At 50.8% G+C, this 12,839-nt stretch overlaps 1 protein-coding gene across 1 annotated transcript; it reads left to right on the top strand.

The window, feature by feature from the left end:
- The first annotated feature begins 7,335 nt into the window (after nt 1-7,335).
- LOC123159411 (oleosin H1) lies at nt 7,336-8,273 on the top strand. The gene has a single exon (XM_044577241.1). It carries the CDS (start codon nt 7,347-7,349, stop codon nt 8,097-8,099), a length of 753 nt encoding a protein of 250 aa, XP_044433176.1. The 5' UTR covers nt 7,336-7,346; the 3' UTR covers nt 8,100-8,273.
- The last annotated feature ends 4,566 nt before the right edge of the window (nt 8,274-12,839 follow it).

Here is a 12,839-nt window from a genome sequence, read left to right on the forward strand (position 1 = left end):
GCGTAGTTCTTGGACCACGCATGGGGTGGGCTGCAACCTAGAGCTGGAACCGGTGCACCCCGCTGCTTCAACCGGCGAAAGGTCTTCGCGCGATGGAGACAGATAGCGGGCTGCAGGCGACCTTTTTGCTGCAACCGGCCATCCATTTGCTGGAACCGGTATCAGTTTTGCTGCCATCGTGTCACACCCCTAGCTTCTGGCAATGCACTAGTACCAGTCTTTGGTGATGCATCATGTTTACTTTTACAGAAAGTTGAAATGGGGATTGACTAAGCCCTAGCACCAAATGAATTCAACTAGGGTCAAAATAAAACCTTTTTCATTGAACTCAAAATGTCCTCTAAAAATGTTCAACATTTCTGGTTTGAGGTGGAAGCATCTACCAAAAATGGTTTATATTTTTGCAGGACATATTTGGTCACTGAATTAAACCATATTGTATTTGACTTTGGGCATTTAAATACTATAAATAATTTAAATGTTCAAATAAATGTTGAAAATTGTTAGGGGTCACTGAAATAATTCAGAAAGCACCCATAACTGTTTCCAGGATTTTATAAAATGATTTGATATTTTAAATCAATCAAAATCAAATTGCAGAAAATAGAAAAGATAAAACAGAACAGAATTATAAGAGAGAGAGAGAGAGAGAAAGATCCGTACCTGGGCCACTTACCTGTAGCCGGCCCAGCTCCCCCACCTGGCGGCCCAGCCCACCTCCTCCCCCTTGTCTCCTTCCTCCCCTCGCACCGAAGCAGCTCGGTGGCGAGCGCCGATGCCGCCTCGGCCACCTCCTGCTTCCACCGAGGCGTTCCCGAGCCTCCCCCTCACGCCACGCACTTCCCCTCGCCCCCTGCACCTCCCCTCTCTTCCCCTGGACCCCGTTCTCTCCTCTGCTTTCCTCCCTGCACGCGCCCGAGCGGAGCTCGTCGTCGCCGACGCCGTTCGCCGTAGCCACCGTGCTCCTCGCTGCCACCCGAAGTACCCAGGAGATCCGCCTCGACCACCTCTTCCTCCTCGCCGAGAAGCGCACCGCGGGAGCCCCTGCAACGTCGCCACCGCCGGCTTCTTCAACCTCGGGACCGCCGGCCATCTTCGTCAAATTCGTCGGCTCCGGTGCCTCCCCGAGCTCCCCGAGGCCACCGTCGCAACCCCTGTGAGCTACTCTTCCATTCCCCCTCCTCCTCGCGCTCGTTCCCGTACCCTAGCCGCCTTTCCGCCGGACCCGAGAGCTCGCCGCCGCCGTGCCTCGTCACCACCGTGGCTGGAGCCGTTGCAGCTCGAAGCCGAGCACACCACCGCACTCAACACGTCTCCAGGAGCCCGTAGCCGCCACTAGCTTCCCCTCCCGTGCCCCCGAACGCCAACCCCGACCTCGCCCGAGCTCCGGCCGCCGCAAAAGAGCTCGCCGCCGGCAGCTCCGGCCACCCCAGCCTCCGCCACCGCCACCGTTGGATGCGCCACTCCACCCTCTCCCCGTAGCTGCTCCCTGCGCGCCAAAAGAGCCCCTGTAGTGGGTTTCCGACGCGCACCACCGCGTCTGGCCTCGCCGGCGTCAAGCCGCCGGTGGGTCTGACCACGTTGACCATGGCGGGACACCCCCCCCCTCTCTGGGTCGATGACAGGTGGGGCCAGCCCCCCCTGCTAATTAGTTTAGTTATTTTATTTTAACTACCCCCTCTGCTGACACTGACAGGTGGGCCCCCGCCATCAGGTGATTAGCTTAAGCTAATCACCACCTAATCTAACCCCAGAGCCACTGACATGTGGGCCCTAGTGCCCTAATCCTTAATTAAACTAAAATAAACCCCCCCTGTTAACCTGTGACGCTGACATATGGGTCCCACAGGTCAGGTTTGACCTGAAGGCGCCCAGTTGACCCTGCTGACGTCACTGTGACGTGGGGCTGACGCAATAAGTATTTTCTGGATTTAATTTAATTCTGAAATTCCAAAAAATGCCTAAAACTTCAATAAATCATAGAAAATTAACCGTAACTCCAAATTAAATAATTTATATATGAAAAATTATCAGAAAAATTTAAGGAATCCATCTGTACCATTTTCATGCATGTTAGAACAACTTATAGCTGCTGTTTAGCACAAATCATATAAAGGGCATTTATTTAATCACATATGGAGTTTGAATTTGAATCTTGTATTCAAACCAACTTCATTTAATCTGTTGCTAGTTGCATTAGCCAAAACACATTCATTTTGCCATGTCATGATCATGCATCATATTGTGCATTGCATTGATTGTGTTCCCTTCTGTGTTGCCGGTATTTGTCCCCTCTCGATAGACGTGATACCGATGATGTGATCGTTGACACTGATGAAGACTCAATGTTATCTTCAGAAGTGCCAGGCAAGCAAAACCCCCTTGTTCATTCCGATACAATCCTACTCTCTCGCTCCTGCTCTCTTTTAATGCATTAGGACAACACCGATTCATCTGTTACTTGCTGCGGTAGCTGAACCCCTTTATCCTCTGCATGACCTGTCATTGCCACAGTAAATAGATGAAACCCACTAGCATGAGTAGGAGTTGTTTGAGCCCTGATGTGCCTACTCATTCATGCTTGTTTGTCATGCCTGCTACTGCTTAGAGTTGAGTCAGGTCTGATTCATCGGGGATGAATCAGAGGCGTGTGAACATGTCCTACTGTGGGTGAGCTAAGTGTGTGAACACGTTTTGGTAAAGGTAGCGGTGAGAGGCCATGTAGGAGTACATGGTGGGTTGTCTCATTGCAGCCGTCCTCAGGAACTGAGTTCTGTGTTTGTGATCCATGATCAGTTACTACCACACATTGGGCTCCGGGCGCTCCAAGCTCTCTCGGCTTATTAATCAACATGATCTCTGTCCAGGAGTTGCAACTAGTTTCTGGTGTTTGTAGGTAGTGTTAGTAGTCTACCAAGTGGCACCCGGTACAGGTGGGCTTGGGACAGACTAGGCACAGTGGCCCGGTGTACCAAGTGGCACCCGGATGGTGGGCTTGGGAACCCTGCTCACATCGTTTGGGGCCGTAAGCGACACCCCGGCCGGATCTCCTTGCGGATGGAACCTGAATAGGCGATAAACCTGGACTAGAGACTTGTTCGGTTAGTCAGGTCGTGGCCGACTCCCTCGCCCGGCTTCCCCTTGAAGGTTGCCGAGGTACATGACGTGTACAGGGCGATAAGTGGCGAAAGCGTGTGTGAAGAAGTACACCCCTGCAGGGTTATCATTATCTATTCGAATAGCCGGATTCCTCGGATATGGAAACGTGGACCCCTTGTACAGTTCATAGACAAGTGAAAGTGGATACTCTAAAATACGCAAGATAAGCGTGAGTGCTATGGATGGCGTTCTCGTAGGGAGACGGGAGCGAATCCATAGTGGTGTATTGATATGGTGAATATGTGGACTCGTGTGCGCCACCTCAAAAGAGTTACTTGCAGTCGTAGTTCAGGATAGCCACCGAGTCAAAGCTAGCTTACTGCAGTCAAACTCCACCATCCCCTTTGTTGATAATGAGGCATATGTAGATAGATCTGATGTAAGTCTTGCTGGGTACATTTGTACTCACGTTTGCCCATTTTATGTTTTGCAGAGAGACTTCAGTCTCACTAGTAGTTCCGCGTGGACTTCGACGTTTAGCTTGATACCGCAGCTACGATCTTGTGCCCTCGGCAGGATCTGATAGATAGTCAGGCTTTTCAGCCTTTTTCATTTATAGACGTCTGTACTCAGACATGATAGCTTCCGCTTGTGCTTTGACTTGTATGCTCTGAGTGTTGGGTCATGAGACCCATGTTTGTAATATCTCGCTCCTCGGAGCCTAATGAATAAAGTACTTGTGTCGTAGAGTCATGTTGTGATGCTTCGTTGTATTTGCACATATCGAGCATATTGTGTGTATGATTGAAATGCTTGGTATGTGTGGGATCTGACTATCTAGTTGTTTATCTTTAGTAGCCTTTCTTACCGGGAAATGTCTCCTAGTGTTACCGCTGAGCCATGGTAGCTTGCTACTGCTCTGGAACACTTAGGCTGGCCGGCATGTGTCCTTCTTCGTTCCTGTGTCTGTCCCTTCGGGGAAATGTCACGCGATGAGTACCGGAGTCCTGTTAGCCCGCTACAGCCCGGTTTACCGGAGTCCTGCTAGCCCAGTGCTACAGCCCGGACCCATTTGCTGATGACCGACACGTTCGAAGCTGGGTCATGGATGCCTGTCCCTGTAAGTCTGTGCCACTTTGGGTTTACGACTAGTCATGTCAGCCCGGGCTCTTTATCATATGGATGCTAGCGACACTATCATATACGTGAGCCAAAAGGCGCAAACGGTCCCGGGCAAAGGTAAGGCGACACCCGTGGGGATACCGTGCGTGAGGCCGCAAAGTGATATGAGGTGTTACCGGCTAGATCGGTGTGACATCGAGTCGGGGTCCTGACACATCGGCCAGCGATTTGCTGGAACCAAATGCACGCTTATCGTCGACGTGCGGTTATTGCTGGAACCAGTGTATGTTTATGCTGGAACTAGCTTTCCCTTTTGCTACAATTTTTTTTTGCTACAATAGAACCAATTCGAGTCTCCTTCAGAGTTATTTTGCTGGAACCAGTGATTTTTTCTGCTGGAACTAGCAATTTTTTTTTTGCTACAATCAACCACCGAAGTTCTCCCTGTTGAGGTTAATTTTGCTGGAACCGATGTTTTGTTTTGCTGGAACCTTATAATGAATTTGCTTCGACCGGCCACTGAGGATTTTTGTTATTTTTTGTTGCACGCGATGGTGCAAGCCGACGACCACGGCGAGCCGGAGGTGGACCGCGGCGAGCTGGAGGCGAGGCTACACTAGGGATGCTGCAACCATGGCACCTGCGAGTTGGATCTGGTTGTTTTTAGAGCTTCATCCTCAATGAATCGCCTCTAGAATCAATGGCGGCCGTTGTGCAATTCCCTACCAAGGGGGGGACCTCGCCGGAGGTCGCGGGGAACGGCCACAAAGCGACAAGGATGGGTGGTGGTGGTGTGCGCGTGGAGAGTGTGTGGATCCCCTTGTTTTTCTCTCGAGCAGTGCGAGGAAGAAGACGACGCAGATGGGTCAAATCCAACAGCTACGCATGATTTGATCGGGTGGCTGTGTGTTGACCGGCCCAAATTTGAGCCGGTGTGCCGGCGCCTAGCACTGCCCTTTAAACTAACGCGGGCAATTTACTCGGCAGCAATTTTTGGAGTAAAATGCACGCAGCGTCCTGCAAATTGGTGGCGATATCCACAACCGTCCTGGAACTTGCAAACGGCCTCAATACGGTCTTGGAAGATGGAAATACGGTGGCAATACGGTCCTTCAAGTTGGGGAACTGGTCCTGGGATGCATATGTACATACAAATCGCATAAATTTACAAAAAAAAACATACAAATCGCATAAACCAGGACGTCCACGTCAGCAGAGGGACGAAAAAGGGTTCGCGTTGCTCAGCGTGTGCTCGCCCATACATCCGAGAGCTAGTTTATTTTTACCGGCACGTCTATAGCGAACGATGTAAACACTGTAGCGAAATATATATTTAATTTTTCCCTCCTTTATATATATTTCCAAATTTTAAAAAATTGTTCACGAATTCAAAAAAATTCAAAATTTAAAAATCTATTCACGTATTTGAAAAAATGTTCAAGAATTCAAAAGCTGTTCATGGATTTGGAGAAATGTTCACGGATTCAAAAAATTATTCATGAATTCAAAAAACTGTTCATGATTTCAAAAAATGTACAAGTTGGCCGACTCCGTGTTCGCGCTCGGCAGTGCTTCGCGCCCATCAGTCGGCCGACTCCGTATCCGCGCCCACCCACCAGCGGACCCCGCGCCCGCGTCGGGCAACGCTCCGGGCTCACCAGCCGACGGACGCCGCGTCCTCGCCAGGTAGCCTTGCCATTTCCTCGATTCCCGTTGAGAAAACAATCAATTGGCCATTTTAGGACCTATTCTTCAGAACATCGAGGTATCGAAGATCTAGAAACAATGTGATGACTCATGTTTGATCCTTCTTCGATGAAATGAATGAATTACCACGCTTTCAGATTGAACCAACATGGTGCCCACGGTAACTCCTCCACCCGTACTGTTTGCTTTTGTGGGGCTTTGCTGCGCTTTGGATCTTATCAGGTCACAACCACCTTCGGTTCTAGACTCTGGCACTTCCCCTGGCTGTGGCACTTTCGCTGCCGCCTACTCCTACTATTGGGTCGGTTGCGGTTGGTGTTTTGATTCAAAAGTGGAGAATAGATTGTTCACTGCGAAGGAAATCAGAAATCTACATACAAGGGTCAAGATGTAAGCTCAAGTTAAGTGGACGGGTCCAAAAAATCAGAAATCAGAAATTTCTACTTCTTTTATCTTTCTTACTGCTCCTTATCTCATTTCTCATTTCTTTTGGACGCCCTACGCGGAGTCCGACGACTGGTGGGCGCGGAGCGCTACCGGGCGAGGACGCGGCGTCCGTTGGCTGGTGGGCCCGGAGCGCTGCCCGGCGCGGACGCGAGGTCCGCTGGTTGGTGGGCACGGACGCGGAGTCGGCCGACTGATGGTCGCGGAGCGCTGCCGGGCGCAGATGCGGAGTCGGCCGGCTTGTACAATTTTTGAATCATGAACATTTTTTGAATTCATGAATCATTTTTTGAATCCATGACATTTCTCCAAATCCATGAACATCTTTTGAATTCCTGAACATTTTTACAAATACATGAACAAATTTTCAAATTTTGAACTTTTTTGAATTCATGAACAATTTTTGAAATTTTGGAAATATATATAAAGGAGGGAAAAAATAAATATATATTTCGCTACAGTGTTCGCATCGTTTGCTATAGACGTGCCCGTAAAAATAAACTAGCTCTCGGATGTATGGGCCGGCTCACCCAGGTAGACGTGCGGGCGAGCACACGCTGAGCGACGCGAACCGTTTTTTTCCTCTGCTGACGTGGAAGTCCTGGCGTATGCGATTTGTATGCACATATGCATCCCAGGACCAGTTCCCCGATTTGAAGGACTGTATTGGCATCGTATTTCCAACTTTCAGGACCGTATTGAGGCCGTTTGAAAGTTCCAGGACGGTTGTGGACATCGCCACCAACTTGCAGGACCATGCGTGCATTTTACTCCAATTTTTGCTGGCGGTCCAAAACGGGCACTCTGGACGACGAAAAACACTGCAGGAACATCTCGAACCAGTAGCTAAAACCATCGCATAGAGCTCCCCGCAAGAAACAGCAACGGCTGTGCGGCCTGCGGACGCAACTCCAGAACACGCAGGACGTGCCCGGACGGAAGGTAGGCCGAGACGAGGGAGTACATGTCACACCATGGCGCCGTTCTCCCGCATGCAGCTCAGGTGTCCGCCGCATCGCCACGCGCCCAACCCACGTGTCACCTCACCCCGCGCACGCACCGCTCTTCTCTATATAGCTAGAGCCAAGGGCATCGTACCGAGTTCGCCATCAGACCGCCGCTGCTCGGGCTCGCCAGATCAGAAGCCTTGTCGTCGTCTCCCTCGACCTCCACCGCCCGAGCTCGCCATGGTCACGACGGCGTCGGCGCGCGCGCACCAGCAGCACGGCGGGAAGCAGCAGCAGTACCAGCCGCTGCGGCGCATTGAGGGGCTGAGCCTGAGGTCCGCGCTCCGCAGCGACCCGCGCGTCCCCGCGCTGGCCGCGGCCGCGCTCCTCGTCCCGCTCGGCGCCGCGCTGCTGGCCCTCTCCGGCCTCTTCCTGCTGGCCACGCTCGCCGGCGTCGCGCTCTCGGCGCCGCTCATCCTGCTCTTCAGTCCGGTTCTCGTGCCCGCCGCCCTCGGGGCCGCGCTGGCCGTCGCTGGGCTCGCCGCCGCTGGCGCGCTCGCCGTCTCGGGGCTCTCGGCGCTCGTCTGGGTCGTGGGGTACGTCCAGAGGGGCCTGGCGCAGGGCGACTCCGGCCGGGTGGGCGGAATGGTGGTGCAGCCGTTGGACAGCGGGAAGCGGCACGGCAGACAGGGGGCGCCGGCCTTCGTCGGGCACAGAGTCGGGGACGAGGCCGTGGACGCTCTGGGCACCACCAAAGCGCGGGACGTCGCCAGCACCTAACTAGAGCAGCACGGGTGAATGTATGGACTTGCGCGTCGTGCGTATGCGTTTGATTTGTCGAAATCTGATGTGCGTATGCGTTTTCATAGTTTCATACTACTCTAGTTGATCTGCGGAGATGTAGAATAAAGAGTATCATTGGTAATAGAACATCAATAATGTGCGGACGAGTAACGACGGGTGCTCAATACTACTAGTACATTCGTATAAGCATGCACTAGGCTCACCGGGCGAGCATACACTAGCTAGCTTTTCAAAGCATCTCCGATAGAAGATGTTATATAGGGGATGTAAAGGTAGCGTCATAGTATAATTTACATCACCAAAAAGTGTGTTTTACACGCAAAAAAGTCTTAACTCCAACACACATATATATTTGGTGATGTAAAACTAGTGCTCCAAACAAATGATGCATTTGAAGATGTATGGCTTGGCCGAGAGTCGATTCAGAGGGCGCTGGCGGCCATGCGTGGAGATGGGCGCCAATGGGGGAGCTCGAATCGGGTGGCCGAGCTTCAGATCGAGACAAGGAGTGGGGCGGGGCGGCGGCGGAGCTCGAAACGCGTCGGCGGGCCGGGCCGGCGGAGCTCGAATCGGGCAGCGACCGAGCTTCAACTACGGCGGGGCGAGCCGATGGCGCTCGAATCGAGCGGCGGTGGGGGCGCGAGGAAAAGCAGGGCGTATGTTGCGGAGCCTCGTCCTCCCACAGTCCCACTGGTGTTGGATGTGGAGCACGGCGACGACTGGATGTGTAGCCCGCCGAGCTCCATCTCCTCTGCATCCAACTTGAGCGGGCGCACCTCTAGGATCACGCACTCCTAGGATCCCGGCGGCGCCACCATGGGAGGACGAGTGTGGGAGCGGCGGGCACGGGATAGGAGAAGGCGCCTATGCTGGTGGCAAAATTTCGTGTTTTGACCCTTTTCCCTAACAATTTCAGGATCTGACCCTGGTTTCGAAAATTTTCGGGCTTTGACCTTTTTGCTACCGCCAGGGCCTCTGGCGGTAGGGTTATACAGCCTACCGCCAGAAGGTTGCAGTAGGGTGCGACGGAGGGGGACGGCGGCCGTTTGCCTGTGTTGACGTGGATAAATATATTACCGCCGCCCCCTTTGACGGTAGGCTGGCTAACCCTACCTCTAGGATCGGGTGTGGCTGGGTTTTGCCGTGCAAACCTTATGTAACGAAATATGCAGGGGGCCCTGACGGTAGGTTCACCCTACCGCCAGGGGGGCGGCGGTAGGCTATGTGACCCTACCGCCAGAGGCCCTAGCGGTAGGGTCCTGTGCTTTATTGGTTAAAGTTTATTTGCTTGCGTCTTTTCAAATTCAATATGACAGCAATATCACAGCAAGTTTCACAAAAATATCACAGCAAGTTTCACAAAACTTGAAGTGCATAGAACATTTCAAACGAACTTTAACTAATTAGTAAACGGAGTTCCACATAGTTTCACAAATAGCAAAGATATAGATCCACAAATAGGAAACACATAGTTTCACATAGTTTCACAACCACTAGACAAGTCCAACCAAACGAAGTTCAACCAAATAGCAAACACATAGACAACCCAACTACAAGAGCCAACTATAGAAGAGCATAATCACTTGCTCCTTCCTCTCTTGGAGGTACGGTCCTCGTTGTTTTTTGAACGAAGCTCTTCAGTCTTCTTCTTGGGCCGTCGAGGAAGCGGTCTCTGGAAAGGGTCCGGACTCAGCAAATCCTTCTTCGGATTTCTCTTCGGCGGCAGCTGAGATGCTTGAGATGATTGAGTTGTTGGAGGTCCATAATCTTCATCGCACTCCTCCTCCCAGTTGCTCTCATCCTCCCCCTCCTTCATTTCTTCATGTGTGGCCTCCTCCTCCTCCTCCTCCTCATCGTGAACCAACCTAGACAACGAGGAAGCATGGCTCGATGAGGCAATGTGACCCTGTGTGGCTACAGACTGATAAGCTTCAACCGACCCAGCTCCAGCACACCCAAGCATCCCCACCAGCTTGCGACAACGCTTCACGAACTTCTGCACTCACAATGAAACAAGGGCGTAATAACTATCACGTTTATGATTGCAAGTGAAGAAGATGCATCTATTCCGAGGAGGCTGAAATTGTATCTTCATCGCCCCCTCATTTTGTTCTCGGATCGTACGCTCCAGGGGATATCACCTAGTGCATCTGAGGCTTCAAAGATGCATCTGTTCAGCTCACCAGACTGCAACGGCATAAGTCAATCAAGTTGACGAATACAATAATTTAAATATAACCTCTCGGTTCAAACTTACCACTTTGTTGATGAGGGGGGCAAACTCCCTAAATCCACTGTGCATGTCTTTGATGCCGGTCTGGTAGGCCTGTACCTCGGGGTCATCCCTCTCCAGCTCCACGATGTCTTCCGCCGTCCATCGAGGCCTAAGACGAAGACGGTGCTTCTGGCCATCATCGTACCACTTCATGTGTCGGTCCAGGTAAACATCCCAGTTAGTCACCCTCCTCTCCACGTCTTTCCGGTACCTCCGTCGGTTCCACTCCGTCACATGATTTTTATGATGCTCTCCCCAGTCCGTGATCGACTGATTCTTCTGCCGGCTCATCTTGCAAGGCATTAGCAACAAGAAACATCATAACAAAGTCGAACGCAATGAAATCATGGGCACGAAGAACAAGCACGGGCACTCACAAGTGGAGCGCGTGGCCGCCGGTATCGGTGGGCTGGCCCAGTGGCGTATGTTGAAAAATCCCAAACTGCGTGGCCACGCGTTGTGGCAAGTGCCACTCATTGGCGTACACACTAATCATGGACACGATGCACCTTCAGAGACCACTGTCCTCATCGCACACTTTGTTCAGATCAAAGTCCCACTCTCGGTCATGATACGGCCACCAGGTTACCTATTACATATACGGTGCTAAGTTGCCACTCTCGGTTAAAAGTGGAATCAAAGAGAAATGTGTTTAGCGAGTTCATATACCTGCGTATGCATCAAAGCGTCCAACTCGTTGGTGTAGGTCTTGTACGAAGTCTTGTTTAGACCCGTGTAGAGTTTGACAACGTCCCACTCGTAAGCTACGGTGGGGTGTCGAGCCTCATCGCCGTCTTCGCTATAGGCACCCCATGGGCGTCTTGGCAGCTTCTCAGGACGCCCCACCGGCAGATGCTCCCACATCAAATGGAGAAGGCCCAGACAAAGCCACCCATATTGGACTTGTCTCCCGTCCTCTGAGTTGCATCGTCAAGCTGCAAAAAATCAAATGAGGATCAGATATAACAAAATTTCATGGACATACTTTCGTAGGTAGGCAATTAGATACTCTCTTACCGAACGGTATAGGTAGCCGAGAGATGCGGTCCCCCAACTGTACCCTGCATCCCAGTCGGCTAGGAAGAACAGATAGGACCAATTGGCAGAGTTCCTAGATGCGTCTGGAAACACGACCTCCGAGAGAATATACCACATGTAGGCCCTCGCATACCACTCCACAGTCGTCTCATCGAGGGTGGTAACCCTCTCCTGCCAGTTGGTCCTCTCCACTCGCCCGGTCAGTGCATGACCCTTGAGCAGCATGGCAGTGATCATCGACCAATCCTTGAGGGTCACCGTCATCTCCCCTCATGGGGGATGGAAAGAATGGGTCTCCGGTCGCCACCGGTTAATCAGAGCTGTCAGAGCTGCCTGGACAAGCATCGGCGGCTGACGCTTGAACTGCAACACGAAACCCAACAGCCGGGCTTTCTTGAAGAACGGCGTGTAGCGCTCGTCGTAGTCCATATGCCCATGAACCCCGTGACCCCTCATGCGCAGTGGCGGGAGCGTCTGTCAAAAAGTGAACGCCAAAAGTTAGGAAATTATTTTCATCAATCCGAAAACTTTGATCAATATTTCTTTCATATTACTTACCTCTCCGTTCTCTATGATATGGGCACGATGACCCTTGTTGAATGCGTAGTCAAGCATGGAGTACCGTGGGCCGATGTTGTCCGCAAGAGGTGGCCGCCTTAATAAAAATTCATAAACAAAAACATCGTAAGCACATCATATCAAAATCATATCACCATGCATCATATCACAAAAAAAATCAAATCATATCACCATGCATCATGTCACCATGATGGATCAAATCATATCAAGATTACTCATATCACAAAAAAAATCCTCCAACAATAATCTTCAATGTATTATCTCCCAACAACATGTTCATATCATCATATCAACATGCATCATCACTCCAACATGCATCATATCATCATATTTTTAAACAAAAAAAATCCTCCAACATGCATCATATCATCATATTTGTAAACAAAAAAAAATCCTCCAACATGTTCATATCATCATATCAACATGCATCATCAACCTACAATCAATTCCTCCCACATGCATTACATCATAATATTTTTAACAAAAAAGATTATGAACAAGGGTTCATCTTCACACTAACATATGAACTATTTATTAGAGTTCATATTCATTACCACTACTTAGTAAAGAACTAAGAACTAGAACTAGAATCAAGCTAAAACAATCTTAGGCCAAAAAATCCAATCTAAGTTCAAAAAAAGGGATTTGAAGCAAATAATGCGTCGAATCGGAAGCAAGTTTGCAAAAACTAATTGGAGGGATCGGAGGAGCTTACGATTCTCTCTTCGGGGCCATCTCGATCCGCCAAAACGATGAAGAATCAGCGAAGATCCAAGGGGGAGAGTGGAGGAGATGAGAGAGGGAAAGAGGGGCGACTTGGGGGA

Source organism: Triticum aestivum, chromosome 7B (genome assembly GCF_018294505.1).
Source record: "Triticum aestivum cultivar Chinese Spring chromosome 7B, IWGSC CS RefSeq v2.1, whole genome shotgun sequence".
NCBI classification, from domain to species: Eukaryota; Viridiplantae; Streptophyta; class Magnoliopsida; order Poales; family Poaceae; genus Triticum; species Triticum aestivum.

Coding starts and splice junctions, on each gene's coding strand:
- LOC123159411 (XM_044577241.1), top strand. CDS start 7,347: ATGGCGCCGTTCTCCCGCATGCAGCTCAGGTGTCCGCCGCATCGCCAC.